At 37.7% G+C, this 23,342-nt stretch overlaps 1 protein-coding gene across 3 annotated transcripts in view; it reads left to right on the plus strand.

The window, feature by feature from the left end:
• The window catches only part of Grid2 (glutamate ionotropic receptor delta type subunit 2), a 1,477,190-nt gene that overhangs the window by 847,608 nt on the left and 606,240 nt on the right, over positions 1 to 23,342 (plus strand). For all 3 annotated transcript variants that reach the window (NM_024379.2, XM_017592903.3, XM_039108399.2), the window contains exon 8: positions 19,001 to 19,120. In NM_024379.2, coding sequence (NP_077355.2) covers positions 19,001 to 19,120 — 120 coding nt within the window. The remainder of the gene's footprint in view (positions 1 to 19,000; positions 19,121 to 23,342) is intronic.

Consider the following 23,342-nt stretch of genomic DNA (forward strand, 5'->3'; position numbering starts at 1 on the left):
TCTCTGTAGAGAGCTGGCAGGTGCGAATCCAAGGGAGGTTGTTGAACATGAGTCCGAGCTGCCAATTTATTAGTTCATGATTTGGAGAGGACACAGGAACCTGCATCTATCTGTTCTCCCAAAGCTTTCTCCAAAAAGAGAGCAGTGGCCTAGGGGTTACTTAGGAAATATTTATTCAATGAGACTACAGTATGAAGGAAAGAGACACCATAACATACGGATGTTTCACAAGTACCAGTTTGATATATAAAGCGATTTGCTGTTGCACTTTTATATTTGAAGTCATTACTTATTATAATAATGAAATACTATCCTGAATAGCTATTTGCATAATACTACGCAGATATCTACCTCACATTCAAAATTTATGAATTTACAAAATTTTAAAATTTATAAATCCCAAGTCTGGAAAGTTTTGAATTATAATGACATGATGCCACATTACATTTTTACCTTACAGTTGAATAAGTAGTTCTCAATCTTCCTAATACTGTTGCCCTTTAATCCAGTTCTTCATGTTATGGTGATCCCAACCATAAAATTATTTCACTGCTAGTTCATAAATGTAATTTTGCTGATGGATCATAATGTAAGTGTCTGATATGGAGGATATCTGATATACATCCTTCAAACTGTCTTCATCCAGAGGCTGAGATTCATTGGTTTAAATTAACCTTAAGAGGATGGAGTTAATTTTCCCCAATTGTATCTTTTCCCCCTTCCTGATAGAAGTGTTTTGGGTCACTCTATTCAAACATTGGGACTGGAGATACTGCACACAGCTAAACACTGTAAGAGTCTGTTGGACTCACATAGCAACTCAAGAGAGAAGAGTGGGTGTTGGCTGGGCCACCAGAGGTGGCCAAAGCCCAGGGATTAGGTAAGCCTGTTTAGAGGCTGAGAATTGGAGCTGAAGAACATTGCCATCCATGGGAGCTAGAGACATCCCCCATTAGTATTAAATATGCAGCTGTGGCATTGACTTTCATTGCAGCCTATCCATATGGTGGAGCCAAAATGGGAGACAAGGCAAGGCAAAGCATGATGAGAGAAAGGCAGTATGCATACATCACAAACGAGTTCTGACTTTTAATCGTGGTGTTAATATTCTCGTGACAACATTTGGATTTATATTCATGTAAACACAGCACATCTATGTTAAGGGCATGCTGTATACACTTTACAGAGATATACAATATTGGTTTATTTTGAACAAATTATACAGAGTGCAGATAAGTACAAGAATGGACATCTGGCCCTGAATTAATTGTATTTTAATACCAGGATGGAACACAGGCTTTGGAACACGACGCAGCTGACAACTGTAGTGCAATAGAAGGTCACTGTTCCCAGAGACCCCTGTTTTAGTTCTGAAATGCATTGTAGGAAGTGGTAATACAATACTACAAGTAAAGCAGATGTTCAACCAATAGGAAGTAAAGGACAAAATCCCTCTCCATCCCCCAAACAAAAAAACGTATAGTACCAGCACCCCATATCATTGTTGTATACACAATTTTTGTATATGATCTTTAAAAGAATTGTAATTCTAAAGATTGAGCTCCTATCATCTATATTGTCCTTTTTTCGTAATCATCCTGAAAAATTTATATTCTTCTTTCATTTTTCCACTGCACTCGGTCTTAAAGTATGTTACTACTGTTCTATTTATGTATCTGTATTTAAGTGCATGTGTATATGTGCTTTATATACACATAAATGTATGTTGTATATTTGTTTATTTGTGGGTCTATGTATGTGTGTATGTTATGTCTACATATGTGTGTTATTGTAACGTTGTAAGCATATGTGATGTGTATGTTTCATATATATATTGAATATGCATATATGCATTGTTTATACATGTATGTTTCTATGTTTCTATGTAAGTGTGTTGAATGCATATATCTGTATGTGTGTGCTGTATATGTGTATTGCTGTATGTGTGTGCACACACTATTATGAATGGGATATACATTAGAGATAAGGAAGTTATTGATATTTATTTTCTTTTGGATTGCTCTGAAAACTTTAAAAACAGCTTCTTATACTTTTTTGTGCTTTTCAAATACATGTAGATATCACTTGCAAATAAAATTAGGGTTATCACTTCACCTTTCTTAAAGCATCTTAAACTTGTCTAGGCTAACTGCATTTACTTCCACTTCCAAATGTATAATTTATATTGTATTATCTTACATCAAAATATTTACAAGAATTAGGTCTATCAAGATTATTATTTAAAAAATATTTTTTAATTTATGATACAGAAAATACTAATGTCTTAATCTTAAAATTCTGATTTTTATTAATAACATAATTTTAGAGTAGTATGGTAAAATAGCATTATATTATTTTAACTTATTTTATAATATTATTCTAACCCAGTCTCCCCAAATTTAAAATGTAGAGAACCACACCACAGGAGAAGTAAATGATTTACTAAAGACTGTATTGATTATTAGTTCTAAGTACCATGTTTCTTAGTATTTTATGTTATTGATGTCATTTACCCTTTTCCTTGCTCATGCTAATGCTTGCAATACCCTGGCCAAACTCATTTGGTTAAGAAAACACCTATACCTTAAAATGATGGGAATAGCAATTTCTATTATTATAAAGACCTTTTCTAAATGTCCATGACTGTTTTTGCAGCTTTTATCATGACTATTTTAATGTATGTTTAATTGCAGTTGCAATGTTCATACTTAGGAAGATGTGGGCATGTGCTTTAACTGTATTTGTTGATGTTTCATAACAGATAATGAGCTTTCAAATATGCTTAATTTAATTAAATATGTAAAATGAGTAGATGTTGACCAGATACAAAAGGCAGAAGAATCTACAGACAACAGATTCAAGAATCACAGCTGAAAGGATCTCTTTATAACATTTATAAATTATTGTACTCAGGGCAGGACATATCAGCCCTCTGGCAAATAGCACATCTATACCATGCCCATGCAAAGAGGCTATGCTATGTTTATCTATTCCTACTCTTTAAGTGGTAACCTGTGCCCCATCTTGACAAGTATAAATATTCCTCCTTTTTTAGCTTAAAAGTTTGTTTGCCTATTATCTTTTAATTTTTATTATAATTTTATTTTTAAGATATTCATACATATATATAATAAATATGATCATATACACCTCTCATTTCCCTCCTGTATCTCACAGTGTACTTTTGGCATGTCTTCTCTATTTCATGTCTTATTTTTGTTGCTCTTGTTGTTTTGATTACCCATTAAGGACAATTAATACTGCCCAGATGTACTTTAGTGTGGAGTCATCCATTGGAGCATAGAAGACCTACAAGTGGGAGCACCCTCAAAGAAAAAAAAAACTAAAAAAACCTCTGACCATGTTTGAGACCCTTTTTGACCAAATTTTAGAGTAAAATGATTAGTTATCCATAGCAACAATGCCAAGACTATACCAGTAGGGAGACTGCACCTAACAGTTTAATATTATGGCAGGAAGAGTCCAGCACTGGGTGGCACTATTAATTTCTTCTCTCTTCCAGAAGCACACATAGAACCTTCAGCACTTTAAAAGCTTAGCCATCCAGAAGGAAGCCTGACATTTGGTTTTAAATTAATTTCTCAATGTCCTGAAACAAAAATGCGTGGCATTTTCAGCAATATGTCTTCCCATGTAGGTACGATAGATAACCAACAGCCTGTTTTGTTTTAGGTGACTTGTGTGGCCTTCTTCCCAGTATAACTAATAGGGAGGTATACTGTGCCTGGCATTGTCATTTTCACTTACTAACCAATGCTATACAGGGGCTTTGTGCATTCATGCATGATAATTCTATTTAAACTCCCAGGTTTTATTTAGAAGTTATCATATTAATTAGTGTCTTTCCATAAGGCTTGCATTCTTGGCTTTAGTTGAATCACTCACACACTCTTCTCTTCCTTCTTTATCTCACATCCTTATCCAAACTTAATCCTTTAACCTCTGAAGCCCCCTACCCACATCTTCTTTTATGCCCCATGCATGCAGCTTGTCATCCAATCGTGCTTTAATCCTGTGGCTTTTCATACATCTCTCCTTGAGCTAGCTCTCACCTTTATTCCCTGACTTTCCCAATCAGTCACGCACTTTCTTGATTAAGCTTTTGTGTACCTAGTATTACATAACTCTATATTTTAATTGTTTTAATCAATTATTGTTCCTCCCTTAAAGTATATTCTCTGTTGAACACCAGTTTCCACCTTTCAACATTGTTTCAAGTTAAACAACAGAACATACCTATGAGAGAAAACACGCAGCACTGTCTTTTGAGGCCTGAGTTACTTCACTCAGTTAAGTTTTCTTTTCTTTAAATATCATCTATTTGACTGAAAATTTCATGTTTCTTTCCATCTGAGTAATATTTCATTATGTATATGCTCCATATTTTCCTCACCCATTCTTCTGTTGACAGACGTCTAGGTTGATTCTATCTCCTATCACTGTGAGTAGAGCAGCTATGCACATATGTGTGTAAGTGTCTTGTAGGGTGTGTAAGCCTGGGTAAAAGCCCAGGGATAGTGCAGCTGGATCTCATAGCACATAGAGAATGTCCCCATAGCATCTATGCCCATAATTAGGAGATTCACTCATTTTGTCATATCTCATCAGTCTCCTGTGTTCTGTAAACCCCGCACACACACGCGCACAAACACGTGCACGCACTTAATACATCACTGATTTTTACTGACTAGCCCAATTACTCTGTCATATCTACTGAAGAACCTGTTTTGCATATTGGTGAAGCTTTTCACTGAACTTTTCATTTGGCTTATATAGAGTGTTTCATTTCCAGCTTAGTTTGTTTTTTTTTTTCATTTCCAATTTAGTTTGTTTTTTTTTAATAAATCTTTTTATTGAATTCTGTCTTCATATATTGGATTGACCTCATCATTTAGTTCATTTTTGTGAGCTTGGAGTGAAACCACATCATCCTTGAGTTGTTTCAACAGTGTTGTGTTTATGCTTTTAAATTCTTTGTTTTGGGTAGTTTTTCCAAATCATTCTCTCTGGGAGTCATTAGTGTAGAACTTGTACTATCCTGTAACAGCATATTATTTTGATTTTTTTCCATTTTGTTTTTGTTTTTATGCTCCAACTTGAACATCTAGAGTTAGTTTGTTGGTAGAGATTTCTGCTTTCTTTTATCTTTTCTAAAAATTCTTTCAATGGAGGCGTTTGCAATGTTCAAGAGATTACTAACTCATAGGGCTAAATGAGGTATCACTTTATGTCATGGAATTGATATGTAGGATCTGAAGCTCCATTCTTAGTCCCGTTCTGAAGGTCAGGTACTGTCTTGTGTCAATTCAAATCTCTTGCATGGGTTTGTAGTTTGGGCTGGAAGCTGTGTGACTCCTGTCTATGGTCTTACTCTAAGGCAACTACAGCATCCTCCATGGATTTCCAGCTCTCTACACAGCTGATTGATGACTCCCATAATGTGTCTGTGCATCTTTCAGGTGCTGGGTCAGTTCAGGTCTCTTGCCTATGTCTGTAACCAGAAGCTGTGAAACCTTGGTACTTGTGGTTCCTATTTTGGGTTTGATTAAACCTCACTCTGGGTTTTGAATATTCTGTTGCTTTCTACTGCGAGGCAGAAAACTCTACCGGTGCCTATAGGTTTACTGCCCTAGATTAGATACAGAGTTAAGATCCTTGATATTGAAATGATTGCAAAAATTGTATTTCATTCACTTATCTATCACTCTTTTAGCAGGTGGTTATAAAACGTGGAAAATATGTCTCTATTATGAAATTCATATTGCAAACTCTTTTATAGTATTACTCAAAAAACTTACAACCTAGTACTAAATATTGACTATATGGATACTTGTTCTTTAAGACCTGTGACAGTAATGGTTCCCAAATACATTGGAAGGACATAGCATGCCTGTAGCCAGACTTTTGGCTATTTTATGAGTATTTTTCTTCTATTTCATCTCCCCTTAACTCTAGATAGGAAAGAAAAAAAACATAGAGAGGAAAGGGAACATAGTTATCATTAGACCACTTCCTGCAGATTAGGACATTGCATTCTTTGAGGCATGCTTAATTTTTCCTGTTATGATATTTAATTTCTTCTGGTTGTCTCTTCTTTGTCCATGGTTACTTAATAAACCACAACTAATGACAAACAAGCAACAACCCACCAAGGGCAACAATGCCTATTGGGGACCAAGAATTTATATAACCTCTGAAGAGTCCCTAGAATTCACACACTTGCAGAAACTATCTGCAGCTGTCAAAATCACAACCCTGCTAGAGCACTAGACAAATCATAGTCAGCTGCTATGGCTAATCTGAAGCACCCTGGTATCCTACACTTGGCATTCAAAACAAAACATATTCTTATAATACTTCTGTATTTTTTCAAAGAAACCAAGATTCTCACTGAACATATCTATGAAGGCTCACAGTAATGGAGATAAATTTCTTTATATTTTTTGCTCTGAAGTTTTCCCTACTTCTTGAGAGAATTCTATACCAAATGGTTACTATCAAACTAAATGGTTTAATCCCTTCCTTTCCTTAATCTTGAGATACATACAACCACATTTGTTGGCTCCTCAGTTTTACTTCTTGTTTGACCCAGTCTTGCCTCTTCTAGTCTCTTTCATATCGTTTCTCCAAAGTACTTTAAGCAAACGTCCTATGTACAATCAAATTTCCATCACAGAACTGGTTCTATTGGGACATGGCTTAAAATAGAAAATAATTAGAAAGAGTTGGAGGGACCTTATGGCATCTCAAAAGAGACCTAAATAGTAACAGGCTTTGCTGTGCAGAGTTGTGAGGAAGATGATCCAGATGGTGAGACACTCTAGCTGACACCTCAATTGAAATCAATCATATATACAATGACAAAGGTTGATTAATTTTTTAAATACATAGAACACATGGAAAGAATTATCTGTTCTAGAAAAAAATGACAAAAAGGAACTTACTTGATAGATTAAAAGATGAAAATGTATTTCATATGAAATCAGACCTAAGTATTAGAAAGAAATGATTATAGATTTGTATAAAACAAAAGGACAAATGAAAAATATTATATTGAAAATTTGTGATTATAAATAAAAATCGCTAGCTTGTTTATTTGTACTCTGTAATGAGTTAATCAAAATTCTCTGACTCAAGTATTTTCACATTGCCTTAATTGTTCAATTTCTTCCTAAATCTTTGTGGTAATTATTTTTTAATTCTTATTTTCAAAAACTAAAAAATGCTAGTGTATCAGGGTTTTCTGTAACAGTATATTATTTCATTTTAGTTGATAGTTAAAAGATATATGTTGAAACATGTTGATGTTTAACAAAGAGTTTTTTGAATGCCAAAAATATCAAAAATATCCAGTTTCCAAAGTAAAATATTTTCATTCACTAAGTGATGATTAAATGCTGCCATATAATGTACTTTTAGATCACTTAACTAAAATAGCATAATATCGAATGGGATAAGGTATTCTTATAGTGTCTGAAGCAAGGTATTGATAACTCAAAATGCCCTCAGACTTCCAGGGAAGGAGCCATTGTAGAGCTCTAGTGATGGGGACAGAACATAAATGGGCACAATCATAGAGACTCCTACTACTCCTGAGAACAGACGTGAGTCATGCTGCAGCCTCTACATCCACAGTGGCATGTACAGCTGGCAGGTTTTCAGGGGACTGAGAAGTAATTTGGAGGTTGCAGGAAGTAATGATAAAGAGGAGTCCTGGATAGAAAGATGGCTTATGCCATGGGCAAGGTGAGATACAGCTTATTTTGTTTGAAATCTTTCAAAATATAAATCCTTAGACAAAAAGAATATGTTGGCTATCTGTGGGAAAGCAATAATACATCATTGAGTATGTACATGTCTGATGGAGAAAAAGAGAAATTATGAAGACATGATATGCAAGAATACAACTTGAACTATAAAATACACTTTTCACAAATAAACAGACTTTTGTCATGGTGATTTTCAAAATTGCACAGTGGCTTAGGTACACACCATGGAATCAAAAAGATCGGATTTCAGATCCTTAGTATTTCCATTAAAAATTATCAGTAGTGTTTGATAGTCAATTAATGTATCAAATCTGGAAAGCTCTAGATTAGTTGAGAGACCCAGTTTCAAAACATAGGGAAGAGTTGTATTGAGGAAGACACAGGACTTTTCTCTCCATATTCCCAAGTATATTTTTCTGTGTGTGTGTGTGCGTGTGTGTGTGTGTGTGTGTGTGTGTGTGTGTATGAACAAACATAAGCAAATATCATTTATACCCTTTTAAAAAGACCCTCAGAATTCACCAATAAATGTTCAAATTTCAGTTCACTTGTCTTATAAAGCAAGTAACAGCACATTTAAAAATATTCATTTATTTTATTTATATGAGTACACTGTAGCTGTCTTCAGAAACACCAGAGAAGGCATCAGATCCCATTAGATAATTGTGAGCCACCATGTGGTTGCTGGGAATTGAACTCAGGACCTCTGTAAGAGTAGTCAGTGCTATTAAGCATCGAGCCATCGCTCCAGCCCAACAGCATATTTTTATTTTGTTCAATGTTCATTATTTTGAGCAATCCACTTTAAAATATATCGATATATAAGATATATATATATATATGTATATATAAGCAATATACATGCATAGTTTAGAGAGAAAACTTGGAAGGATAGGGACATTAATTAGAACTCCTTAATGAATGAGTTGTAGTTGCTTCCTTTAAGGCATGAACAATATCATCTGTTTGCTGTAAGTCTTGCTGTAAGTCTTTACTGTGAGTGTGTGTGTGTGTGTGTGTGTGTGTGTGTGTTAATGTAAATATGCACATGTAAAGTTATATGCTTCTTCAAAAGTTTCTAAACACTTAATACAAATTAACTGACCTTTGCTGCCTATAGTTTTAAAAAGCTACCACCTTTGCCCTAGATCAGACAGTGCTCTGGGCACACCTGGCTTTCCTTTGGTTTTACCCAGCTTAGCTCCAGGATCGAACCCACCTTCCTTTTTACTCTCCTTTGCTCCAGGAGGGGCTTCCAGCTCCCGCCTTTAATCACAGGATAAAAGATAAACAGACAGTTTTGTACTTTATAATTTGCCTATTAGTCATGATTGTTGGGTGCAGATAACTCTTGCCTGGAAAGGCATACCCTTAGCAATGTGTTATCTCCCTAAACTTAGCTGCTTGTTCTGTCTAGGCTCTGCCAAGCATCCTTAGCCACCCACCAACCCATTCAAAAAGAAGGTCCTAGCTCCCCCTGAGATCTTACATGATTGTTGCGTCCTTCTTCGTCAAAAGCATGACAGAAAAAGCTTCTCTCCCTCCTTTGTTCTTCTCCTGGAACATAGAAGTCCCACCTGTGAGGTGGATTCTCAGGGGTGTTTTGATTTGCATTTTACTGATGACTAAGGATGCTCACACCAGTCAGAATGGCTAAGATCAAAAACTCAGGCAACAGCAAATGCTGGCGAGGATGTGGAGAAAGAGGAATACTCCATTTTTGGTGGGATTGCAAACTGGTAAAACCTCTCTGGAAAGCAGTCTGGAGATTCCTCAGAAACTGGACATTCCACTACCTGAGGATCCAGGTATACCTCTCCTGAGCATATACCCAAAAGCTGCTCCAACATATAACAAAGACACATGCTCCACCATGTTCATAGCAGCCTTATTTATAATAGCCAGAAGCTGGAAAGAACCCAGATGCCCTTCAACAGAGGAATGGATGCAAAAAATTTGATACATCTACACAAAGGAGTACTTACTACTCAGCTACCAAAAACAATGACTTCATGATATCCCTAGGCAAATGGATGGTACTGGAAAATATCATCCTGAGTGAGGTAACCCAATCACAGAAAAATATACATGGTATGCAATCACAGAAAAACATACATGGTATCCACTCGTTGATAAGTGGATATTAGCCAAAATGCTCAAATTACCCAAGATGCAATGTACGGACCACATGACACTCTAGAAGGATGACCAAAATGTGGATGCTTCACTCCTTCTTTAAAAGGGGAACAAAAATATAAATAGGAGGTGACAGGGAGGCAAAGTATAGAGCAGAAACTGAAGGAATGGCCATTCAGAGCCTGCCCCACATGTGGCCCATATAAATACAGCCACCAAAACTAGGTAAGATGGATGAAGCTAAGAAGGCCATGCTGACAGGAACCGGACATAGATCTCTCCTGAGAGACACAGTCAGAACATGTCAAATACACAGGCGAATGCCAGCAGCAAACCACTGAACTGAGAATGGGACCCCCATTGGAAGAATTAGAGAAAGAACTGGAAGAACTGAAGGGGCTTGTGACCCCATAAGAACAACAATGCCAACCAACCAGAGCTTCCAGGGACTAAACCACTACCCAAAGACTATACATGGACTGACCCTGGGCTCCAACTGCATATGTAGCAGAGAATAGCCTTGTTGGGACATCAGTGGAAGGGAAAGCCCTTGGTCCTGCCAAAGTTGGACCCCCAATGCAGGGAATTTTTTTTAGGGGGAGGGTGGTAATGGGGGTGGATGGGGAGCGGAACACCCATATAGAATGGGTGGGGGCAGGGTTAGGGGGCTGATGGACAGGAAACCGGGAAAGGGAATAAATTTGAAATGTAAATAAGAAATACCCAATTTAATAAAAATGGAGAAAAAAGAAGAAGAAGTAGTCCCACCTGTACCCTCCACCCAGCAATTGGCTCAGCAGCCTTCTTTATTGACAAATCAAGAACCAATTGGGAAACAGGGTTAACATCAGAACTTCCCGTTCCTGACCTTTCTGCGTATTTTGGAACTATCACATCATTTCTGACGATATTAATCTATACATTGCTGTCTTAATTCGGGTTCCTAAACCCAAACAGGGAAGGAACCTGCATGGAACTGACCCAGCGGCCATGGAGGAATGCTCTTTGCTCTTTATGGTTTGCTTAGACTGCTTTCTTATGGAAACTAGGACCATCAGCTCAATGGTGGCCCCACCCACAATATGCTAGGCCCTCCCACAGATATCACTAATTATGAACACGCCAAACAGGCTTTCCTATGCCCCAAATTATGGAGACATTAACTCAATTGAACTTCCCCCCTCTCAGATGACTTAAGCTCTATCAAGTTGATCTTAAACTATCCAGCACAATCATCAAGGAAGTATAATGTTTTCTTTCTGTTGGGGACTTTTAAGCTCATAAACAGCCCAAAATGTAGTCAGTCTGAGTAATCATATTCTTTTCTCTTTTCAATTAATTAATTTATTTATTCACTTTAAATCCTGGTTGCAGTCCCCAATCCCTCCTCTTCTCACAAATCCCCTACTCATTATCCTCTCCCCTTCTTCTTAGATAAAGGGAATCCCTCCTTAGGCACCACCCTACCAAGTGACATCAAGTCCAAGCAGGAATAAGTACATCCCCTCCCACTGAATCTGGACCAGGCAGTCCAGCTAGAGGAAGGGGATCTAATGGCAGGAACAGAGTCAGGGACACCCTCTCCTCAAATTGTTAGGGTACCTATATGAAGATAAAGCTGCTTTCTCATCTGCTACAAACATGTAGTGTTCCCTAGGTCTTATCCTTGCATACTATTTGTTGGTGGTTGGGTATGTGTGAGACCCTAGTTGACTCTGTAGGTCTTCCTGTGGTGTCATTGAACAGCAAACACCCAATCCCATTCCCCACTCTTTCATATAATTCCCCTAGTTCCACCTGATGTTTGCCTGTGGGTTTCTACATCTGTTTCCATCAGCCACTGGATGAAGCCGCTCAGGAAACATTTATGCTCGGGTCCTGTCTGCAAGCATAACAGAGTATCATTAATAGTGTCAAGGGTTGGCCCTTCCTATAATCTATGGTCCATCATTATCCCTGCACATCTTGTAGGCAGAAATTTTGGGTTGACATCTTGTAGGCAGACAAATTTTGGGTTGAAGGTTTTATGGTTGGATTGATGTTCCCTTCCCTCCACTAGAAGTCCCACCAGGCTTGAGGAGGTAGGCACTTCAGACTCAATATCCCCAGCTGCTAGGAATCTCAGCTATGGTCACCCCATGAACTCCTGGGAGCTTCCTAGATTCTGAGTCTCAGACTAGTCCCAGAGATGTTCCCTACCAGATCTCTCCCACCCCACTTCTCCCTGCACCTGATCCCCATCTCTGTTCTCCTCCTCATACTCTTTCACACACAGTTCCCTTCCTTTCTCCATCTCCAATGTCTATTTTATTTCTTCTGAATGAGATTCAAGCCTCGTCCTTTGTGCCTTCCTTATTATTTAGTTTATTTGCGTCTGTGAATTATAGCCTAGTTGTCCCTTGTTTTATCGATAAGGTCCATTTATAAGTGAGTATACACCACGGATGTCATTCTGGGTCTGTGCTACCTGACTCGGAATGGGATTTTCTAGTTCCATCTATTTCCTGCAAATTTCATGATCTTTGTTTGTAATAACTGAGTGGTATTCTATTGCATAGAATACATTTTCTTCATCCATTCTTCAGTTGTGGGGCATCTAGGTTGTTTTCAGCTTCTGGCTATTACAAATAAAGCTGCTGTGAACATAGATAAGTAAGGGCCTTTGTAATATAGTGGGGCATCCTTAGGGTCTATACGTAGGAGTGGTATAGCTGGGTCTTGAGGTAGAACTATTCCCAATTTTCTGAGAAACTGCCAAATTGGTTTCCAAGGTGCTTGTACAAGTTTGCACTCCCACTGGCAATAGTAGAATATTCTCCTTGATGCACGTCCTCATTAGCATATGCTATCACTTGAATTCTTTTCTGTTAGCCATTCTGCTGAGAGTGTGATGGAATCTCGCATTCCTCCTGGCATCAGGAACAACCAGGTAGTTCCAGATAGTCAAAGGACAGTGAAAGAACGCAATCAACAAGTGTGAAAGCAATATAGCATTACCAGAACCCCAATATCCTGCTATAGCAAGCCCTGGATATCCTAACAGAGCAAAAGCACAAGAAGATGACCTTAAATCCAACATTCTAAAGATGATATAGGCCTTTAAAGAGGAAATTAATAAATCCCACAAGGAAAATATTCCATGACAAAACCAAATTCAGACATTATCTATCTACAAATCCAGCCCTCCAGGAGACACTAGAAGGAAAACTCAACCCAAGAAGGCTAACTACACTCAAGAAAAAACAGAAAATAAATAACCTCATTCCAGCAAACCAAAGGAAGCAAAACGGGCTTGTGTGAACATGCACACATAAACACACACACAAAACCCACCATCCACATCAAAATAACAGGAATTGACAATTCCTGGTCATTAATATCTATCAGCATCAATAAAAAAGACAGAGGCTAACAAAATAGATGCAAAGACAGGAGCCTTCATTCTGCTGCATATTAGCAACCATTTTCTTAATGACTTTCCCCCCAATTTTTTGCAGCCATGGGGGAACAGGATACTTTGGTCTACTTAGAAATTTATTATTTAATTTGTTGTTCAAATTTAGTGATAAATGTTTTTCAAGCTCTGATTCTCCCACTTTTAACTTTTCTTTCATTTTCTTATTTTTTCTCTATTTGTTGCCCATGATATTTCTATATTATGTGTGTAGAATAAAATCCAAATAACATACTCAGTATATTTAAGGTCCTTGAGCAGCAGCTCTGACAGTCAGTGTAAAGGACATATAGGATGCTAGCTTGCTGTTTTCTTTATCAATGATCCATTAGCTTATATTGTTTAGAATCTTCTGTATGACCACAAGATTTATAAATAAAACCATGCATAAACAAAGGTAATGACCATTCATCATACCTAGCCAGAATGTTTTTGCCAACCTCTACTTTCAAGGTTAATCAGAAGACAGATGAAGAAAACAACTCAAAAATACTGGAATCTTAAAACAAACAACAAAAATAATCAGGTTAAATCTGGCTGAGATAACAAAGAATGCTGTTTAAAGGACTTATTTGCTTACAGTGTTGACCTCTTGAGCATCCTAGACAACTTCCTGAGGGCAGAATCCTCTGATTATGCATGTCAAAAGCTCATTAATGATAGAGCAGGAAGAAGATAAATTACAAAGTCAAAAAGGTGAGCAAGGTAGGGCCACAGCAAACTAAGTGCAAGTCCTCTGATTTATGGCTTTTATGCTTGTCTTCTGTAAATGCATTAAGTCCCACAGTGGAAGCTGCTTCCTGCAGAGGAGGACTGGCCCTGCACAGCCATAACCTACGGACTGGGAAGACTAAGAAAGTAAAAGAGTGATTAGATGTTTAAAGCTTTCTGGGGTTAGAGTCTCCCATAAGCACAAGAGCATGCATTTCCTTCCCTCTTTCTAGAAGTGAGACAATAATCTAGACTACTCATGTAGTTAGGGGATATGTTTAGGTAGGTAGGATAAAAATAAAGCCTTTTTGTGGTTGTTTCTCTGAGACAGAGTTTCATGATGCAGCCATGGTTGGACTGGAACTCACTATGTAGACCATGCTGGCCTCCAACCCAAAGAGATCTGCCTGCCTCTGCATGCCCGGTGCTGGCATGAAAGCTATGTGCCTTCGCCCTGGCACAGAAGATTCTATAGGCCAGTGAGACGCCTGAGTGCCTTACCCGCAAGCATAATCACCTGAGCTCTGTCTCTGGAATCCACATGGTGGATGGAAGAGGAGAGCTAACTCCTGCACGTTACCCTTTGCTCTGCAGTCATGCAATGTGCCATGCCCTGATGGATAAATAAATATGCATAATACATTCCTCTAAATAGGAAATTTCTAGAGTTATAGTATTTGGACCTTATGTATAATGATGTCTGCCATATTCATACATATATTTTCAACCTGGAGATATTAATGATAATGAAATCCACTCCATTCTTCATTGTAAGGGACATTGGAGTTTTGTCACACTAATACTGACCTCAAGAATGGTGTAAAATTGCATTGCAACGGTTGGATGTATTCTCTATACAAAGATAGAAGCAAGCAAGGAGCTCTTGCAAATGACAGAGGGGATGGAGGACGCCGCACAGCTCCTCAGCTCCATTCTTCTCATGCTGGATCCACAAATCTTATCTCCAAGAGCTCTTTACATCTACCTCTCACCATTAGATACATGCACAAAAAAACACTCATACACTACCTCCATGCACGTGCAGAGTCAGACCGCAGGGAAACAAATAACCCTATTAAAAAATGGGGTTCAGAGCTAAACAAAGAATTCACAGCTGAGGAATGCCGAATGGCTGAGAAACACCTAAAGAAATGTTCAACATCTTTAGTCATAAGGGAAATGCAAATCAAAACAACCCTGAGATTTCACCTCACACCAGTGAGAATGGCTAAGATCAAAAACTCAGGTGACAGCAGATGCTGGCGAGGATGTGGAGAAAGAGGAACACTCCTCCATTGTTGGTGGGATTGCAGACTGGTAAAACCGTTCTGGAAATCAGTCTGGAGGTTCCTCAGAAAATTGGACATTGAACTGCCTGAGGATCCAGCTATACCTCTCTTGGGCATATACCCAAAAGATGCCTCAACATATAAAAGAGACACGTGCTCCACTATGTTCATCGCAGCCTTATTTATAATAGCCAGAAAATGGAAAGAACCCAGATGCCCTTCAACAGAGGAATGGATACAGAAAATGTGGTACATCTACACAATGGAATATTACTCAGCTATCAAAAACAACGAGTTTATGAAATTCGTAGGCAAATGGTTGGAACTGGAAAATATCATCCTGAGTGAGCTAACCCAATCACAGAAAGACATACATGGTATGCACTCATTGATAAGTGTCTATTAGCCCAAATGCTTGAATTACCCTAGATCCCTAGAACAAACGAAACTCAAGACGGATGATCAAAATGTGAATGCTTCACTCCTTCTTTAAATGAGGAAAAAGAATACCCTTGGCAGGGAAGGGAGAGGCAAAGATTAAAACAGAGACTGAAGGAACACCCATTCAGAGCCCGCCCCACATGTTGCCCATACATATACAGCCACCCAATTAGACAAGATGGATGAAGCAAAGAAGTGCAGACCGACAGGAGCCGGATGTAGATCGCTCCTGAGAGACACAGCCAGAATACAGCAAATACAGAGGCGAATGCCAGCAGCAAACCACTGAACTGAGAATAGGTCCCCCGTTGAAGGAATCAGAGAAAGAACTGGAAGAGCTTGAAGGGGCTCGAGACCCCAAAAATACAACAATGTCAAGCAACCAGAGCTTCCAGGGACTAAGCCACTACCTAAATACTATACATGGACTGACCCTGGACTCTGACCCCATAGGTAGCAATGAATATCCTAGTAAGAGCACCAGTGGAAGGGGAAGCCCTGGGTCCTACTAAGACTGAACCCGCAGTGAACTAGACTATGGGGGGAGGGCGGCAATGGGGGGAGGGTTGGGAGGGGGACACCCAAAAAGAAGGGGAGGGGGGAGGGGGATGTTTGCCCGGAAACCGGGAAAGGGAATAACACTTGAAATGTATATAAGAAATACTCAAGTTAATAAAAATAAATAAATTAATTAAAAAAAAAGTTAACAAAAAAAAAGAACACGTGGTATGCTATGAGCCACAATTCGCATATGTTCCTGCTAGATATGACAATGGCTGATGTGCCTGTGTGTGTGTGTATGCTCACCTATGTATGCATGTGAGCACAATGGTTTTTTTATTATTACTATTTCTCAAACATTTCTCCATCTTATTATTTTTAAATTTTTTAATTTCAAATAATGTCATTAATTTTTTTTGAGAATTCCATAGTCAATGTGCAAATGGACTATGAATGTTCATCTCTAAATTGAATGTATCACATCCCTCCCTGGGCCCAGGGATCTTAAAAAAAAAAAAAAAACTTTAGCTGACAAGGAGGCAAAGTCAGAAACTTTGACTGCATTTTATAGAATTAGAAGGATCCAAAAATAAGGGCTGAAAAAGCACTTGACCCTAATGGTGCAAACAGTTGCCTCTAAGCTCTCAACATAGGAAGCACTCCTCTGCTTTAGTTGCATTTAACGTACTATAAATATAACAAATAATACTCTGAGATAAGTGCTTTATTGTCCATTTAAAATACGTAGACATTGAGACAGATGGGAGTTAAACTAGTTGGTTAGTTTCTGCATAGCTGTTATATTTCTAGGCCACGGGTGAAATCCTCTACTTGTCACTGCTAACCCCTATGAAAAGACCACAGACAGGTAAAATTCAACAGACTTATCCATGATCCAACTAGATAACTTTAATTCCTGTCTGAACCAAGGAAGTAATGATGAAAAACTTGTTCTGTTAATTATGCTGTTGAAAAAATAAAATAGATTGATTATTGAAAATCAATAATAGAGAGCACTTGCTCCTGCCAATGTGTTCTTCTGGTGGTGAACCTTTGTGGTTTATTCTGTGTGGGGCAAAGTGGAGCTTGAGGCCGTGAGTAGATACGCCAGCCTAGAGTACCTGGCTGGCTTTGCACACCTGACTGTGGTACTTTCTAGCCATCAGCATGTTCTTCATTGCCTGGTTCTTTGTTTACAAGGTCACTTCCACCAAGTACACATGTGATATTTACAAAGAGCTCTTCGTCTCCTTGGTGCCCCTCAGTCTTCACGAGCTTTGAAGTCTTCTTCTTCCTGCTTGGCATTAACAAGAGTCCCCAACAGACAGCTTTTACCATTACTAGGTCCCCTACCTGCTGTTTACAACGAAGACAGCTGTGTGAGAAACTAAAAAGAAAGAAAAAAGGAATTCATAATGGAGGTTGGAAACATTAAGTCAACAATTGTTATCTGAGTGTCTTTTATGAAGTAGGTATTCTGCGAGTGTCTGGAAGGCAGAGAGGAAGTGTGAGATGGGTCAGACAACATAAACTCAGCCAAGGAAGAGGAAAGTGGTGCTACTTGTTACAACAGTGTTACATATGTAGGCATCAACAGTGCAGAGGTGATGACTAGAGCAGTTCACAAACTGAGATTATTTGTAGTCAAAATAAATGTCATAACGAAGCCAAACTTCTATCCAGGGCATATAATAACCGAAGTGACTATGAACATAGCAGTGAGTTTAAAATCTTGAGTAAGGTGAAGGTTGATAGACCAAAGTGAGAAAGAACAGTGAGAAGCAGGCCTGACCCACGTGGCTACCTGTCTGTGAGATGAGCATTTGTCAGAATGAAGGAACAATGGGGTCTGGAAATTTCCACAGTCTCAAAGCTAGCACAGACATTGGAGAGTATAAAACATTGTCTAGCTCAATTTACATTTGTTTATCTAAATATAAATTTATCATATTTATTAAATGAGTGTTCCTAAGTATTTTGTAAAAACAAAGTTATACCTTTTAATGCAATACAATATGATATTTTGAGATATATTTATAGATATGCATACATTGTTTCCTATATAAACCAGGTTAATGTCATATTTATTATAAAATAGTTCAAAGTCATTTCTTTGATCTTTTGGAAACAACATATTCAATCATTGTGATTTCTTGGAAAGTAAATTCGCAGGAGAAAATAAACTCCAAAAAATTTTATGTGGTACATTTTAAAATTAAGAATTACAATAGAAAATCACATGCCTAGTATACAGAGGTATAATTTCAGAACAAATTTAACTGGCATTGTGTCCAAAATAGCGTCATTAAGTTTCCTGAACACTGCTGCACTCTGGCGACATGCCCCTCTGCTTTACAAACCATGGCGGCCACATCTTTACAGTGAAGCTGAGTCTTAGCTCTAACCAGGCTTCATTTTGAGTAGTCATCGGCTCTTAGGGCCTAAATTATTTTTCAGGGTAAGTAGATGAGATTAAATTAAGTCATTTTTGAGGTGACTTTTACCAGAATTCCTTGGCCTGTTGTGTGCATCTACTAAAATTAGCTCCCTGATATAAAAAGCATATCCTTTGAAATTTCATTCTATGAAGGGAATCAAAGTGCTTTTAACTTCTTTATCCTTTATTATTAATTGTTTGGCCTTTCTGAACTTTTAAAATTGTCTATTCTCTCATCTAGGGTGGAGTTAATGGATTGACTGGAGATCTAGAATTTGGAGAAAATGGAGGTAACCCCAATGTCCACTTCGAAATCCTTGGAACCAACTATGGAGAAGAACTTGGCAGGGGTGTCCGTAAAGTAAGCCTAGACGTTTCATATTATTTTATTCTATTCTGTTGCTGTTTTACAATATAATTCTCTTTTTGCAGTGTGATCACAGTGTCATTAAAATGCATGTGTTCTAAAAGAGACTGTGAGCAGGAATAAGGAAGGGAGGGCACTCCTTAGATAGACGGCTGGCGTTTAGAGTACTCTAAGATACATAAGAAGTACATGGAACAATTAATTAGATTCATACCTTAGAATAATTTAACTGGAGAGAAATATCATAGTGCTTGCCTAGGGAAATAGTTTCATGTTTCTTTCAGTCATTGTATTAATGCTTTTATGAAATACTAAATTAAATATTTAGACAAAGCAAAGCTGTTTGATTTTTAGTTTGTGACATGCACAGAATCAGAATAAGTGTTCGAGTAAGTTTAATACAGTAGTATTGAAAGTCAGCTAGAGAAAGTGATATTATAGAGTTTTGTGTGTGGCCTGTAGTCAGGAGATTATACTTTACAGGAAATGATCCTTGGTATATTCTCCAGATCACGTAATGAGGCAGCTAAGTACCAATAAAGGATGTTTGACAGAGTACCATGACTATAGCTCTCTCAAGGAGAATTACAAAAGTCCTTGGATAAATGACTTTTCTGTACTTTGAACTTGCCATTTTTCAACATTTTTTAATGTGAAAACTGAAGGTGAGTTTGAATACTGAGTTGATAGCTCTAAAGGCCTGGGTGTCTGCAGTGGACTATGTTGAGAGTAACTGGTTCTGGATATGATTCAAAATAAAAGCAGGTATGGAAAAAACCCTGAGGTGCTCCGTCAACTGCAAGTCTGATACTGTACTCCAAATTTAATGACACCATCGTGTTATTTCTTTATCACCTAATAAAGCAGAATTTGCTAATATTGAGTCTTGTACTCAGCCTTAGATATTCCCTTTCCAGCTTTGAAAGCTCTACCTTGCTCACCTGATTCATTCTTACTTTGGCATTCAATAGAAGTACATTGAATTATATTGTTGCACTTTTTCTATTATATAAATATGCCACAATTTATTACACTGTTTACACCAGAAGGCAGTTATAGTGTCCTTACATATATTTATTGACTATTGTTCTTGTGCATATATTTTTGTATGGAAGAGAGAATTATAATAGAAGGGCTCATGCCTTAAGCATTACTAGATAGCATTAAACCTGTTATTGAAATATATCATTTTTCACTTACCAAGGCAGTATAAGTAAGTTCTCACTATCACACAAGTGAAACACATTCTGACTGGTCAGACTTCTAAGCTTCCTTTAATTTCGTGAAATAGTCATACATCTTGGTTTCTGTTTGAATTCTTTGACTACAAAACCTTCTACTTACTATTTTGAGCACCTTCAATTTCTCTCGGACTTCATTTTCCTTTCATGATTTGTTCTTAGATTGGTTGGGATTTCTTTAGGAAGGAAGACATGTCTTTGTTTTTAGAATTGATACACAGATGTGCACAACAATACAGTGAACACACACTGTATTTGTCCCTTGCCACTTGATTAAACAACAATTATTTTCTTCCCTGAGAGTTTGGTTTTCATAGCATTCTTAGCACATTTAAATTGGCTTTCACTATGAATATTTTCTATAATTGTTGGTGTTTATTCTTATTCAGACAATACTTGCCACTCTGAATCGTGTATGAATCAGGTATCTTGCAATGTTTGTGTTCTTCTGCCTTTTATTGACTCCCTACTAACTCATTTGAAGAAATGGATTGAGAAAGGAATGAACTTCCATTTTTCAAGTGTCATCGAGTTTGTGCTTGTTTTCTGATGGGATTCGAATGTAAATCATCCGCAATATTAAGTGTGCTATGCATTTGATAACTGTATTTGTCAGTATGATCTCATCCTAGATGGAGGATTTATGGGGTGTTTTTGTCACCTGCACCCTCATCCTTTGACAGTCATGCTTGGTCTCAACGTTTGTATACAGAGAAATAGTCTTCCCTTAATGTAACTTTATGGAACAACCTTAATATCATTTAGAAATATTTTGCATATTTGAGAGAGTTCTCCTTTAATTTATAATCTGTGACTAAGAAATTACATATTTTACCTTTTTCCATTTATTGCTAAGGTATTAAAATGATAATAATTTTATTGATTTTTATTTCGTTTTTGTGTTCAAGCTTTTTAATTCTTATAACTCATATGTACATTTTTGTTCATTTACTTTTGTTCTTTCACCTGCACTTAATGATGGTATTTGCCTCTTATTTGTAGTTTCACAACTAATGTGTATGTGTATATGTGTGTATACATGTGTGTATGTGTACTTAGAAACTCACATTACTGGAAATAATAATAGTAGACATCTTTGAATTGCTGGTTTCAACATATTACTACAAGATACATTTTTGTACTTTCTGGCTTTATCCAGGTTAATGCATCATCTATTTCTAGAATATATTAATTTCATGTTGAATGTAGATATATATTTGCATTTACATAAACCACATTTATTTTGTTGCCATCTTGCCTATCTCCCATTGTTACATTAATGACTATGATTTGGGTGAACTGAAATTGTTCTTTCAGTTGGATTTTATGTTGAGATTAAGCTGAATTAAACTACGTGTTAGTAGGGTGAACACTCCAGAGCTACACATAGTACAAAGACACACTAATCACTTGCCGTTGACAGACAGATCTTTCTTTTTAAGTAACTAAACTTTTATTGAGGTGAACGGAAATTTAAATTTGTTTCTTTATTCACTTTACATCCCAATAATTGCTCTCTTCCTCCCAGAACACCCAAACAAATTTCCTCTCCCCCATTCCTCCCTGCCCTTTTTTGGAAAGGGGGAGTCCTCTCTTGGCATCATTCCCTCCGTACAACTCCCTTCCCATGGCACACGTCACTGCAGGACTATGTTCATCCTCTGCCAGTGGAGTCAGAAAAGGCGATCCAGTTAGGAACCCCTGATCCACCAGCAGGCAAGCAACAGATTCAGGGACAGCCCTCGCTCTAGTTGAGGAGGACCCACACGGAGCCTGAGCTGCACATCTGCTATCCATGTGGGGGCCCATGTCCAGCTCATGCTCACTCTTTGGTTGCTGGCTCAGTCTCAGGAAGTCCCCTAGGGTCCAGGTTAGTTGACTCTGATGGTCTTCTTGTGGAGTATCTGTCTCCTTTGGGTCCTCAATCCTTCCCCCAACTCTTCCATAAGACTCTGGGAAACCTATCTCCTCTTTGGCTGTGGATCTTTGCATTTCTTTCCATTGGCTGCTGGGTGAAGCCTCTCAGAGGGCATTTATGCTAAGCCCCTGGATGGAAAACTTAATGGATGGCAACACCAGGTATTTAAAGAACAAAACTAAAAAACAAATGAAAAGTGAATAAGTTAATGTATTTGTGCAGAAACTAAATAGCTTTGGGAAGATGCAGAGGAGAATATTCAGAATGTAAATAAATTGGGAGTATTTGGATATTAAGAGATAAAGTCATTTAAGGGAAAGAGTTAAAGACAGAACAAAATTATGTTGAGTAATAATTGATTTCATGTACGCAAATAAAGGAAGCTAAATGGATGCAGAAGTAGCTGGTATTCTCCACCTTAAGAATATCTCAGGGGTGTGTGTGTCTCACCAGAGTACAGAAGAAGGGGTGAGAAAAGAAGCAGGTCAAGTCCTTACACAGTATGGGCTTGCTGGTGTTAGACAACTAAGGCAATAGTTACTGAATATACTCTGTTGTTTTTGTTTTGTTTTGTTTTCGTTTGTTTTCTGGTGAAGTCAGAGGTTGAGATTATCTACTAGAGGGAAAGGCATCACAGTAGCCTTACAAAGATATTGTAAGATTATGAAGCTAGAGGCATACCATGGCAAACCGGAAATAGAGGGAAATTGCTAGGCAAGGATGCTATCACATAAAAGGACAAAACAAACAATTCACTGTAGCAGTAATCTGGGCTGTGTTTTAGCAGCTCTCAGCACACTGAATGGGTTTGACTAGTGCAGGCTGGGGATATTTTTAATTGAGTTGCTGGCCTTTTGTTTTACTTTTTTAAAAATAGCAATGCAGTAAAACAAGTAAAATGAAAGACAGTAGTAAGGTATGATTAAAATGACAAAGCTTAAAACCTCTTCTAGACTGGGTAACAATAGAGAGATAAAGAGAGTTTATGCAACAGAAACAAAGTAAGGCTAGAATAGCTTCATCCTGGGCATGTCTCAAGCCTCTATCACAACACAAG

This window comes from Rattus norvegicus, chromosome 4 (assembly GCF_036323735.1).
Source record: "Rattus norvegicus strain BN/NHsdMcwi chromosome 4, GRCr8, whole genome shotgun sequence".
Lineage (NCBI taxonomy): Eukaryota > Metazoa > Chordata > Mammalia > Rodentia > Muridae > Rattus > Rattus norvegicus.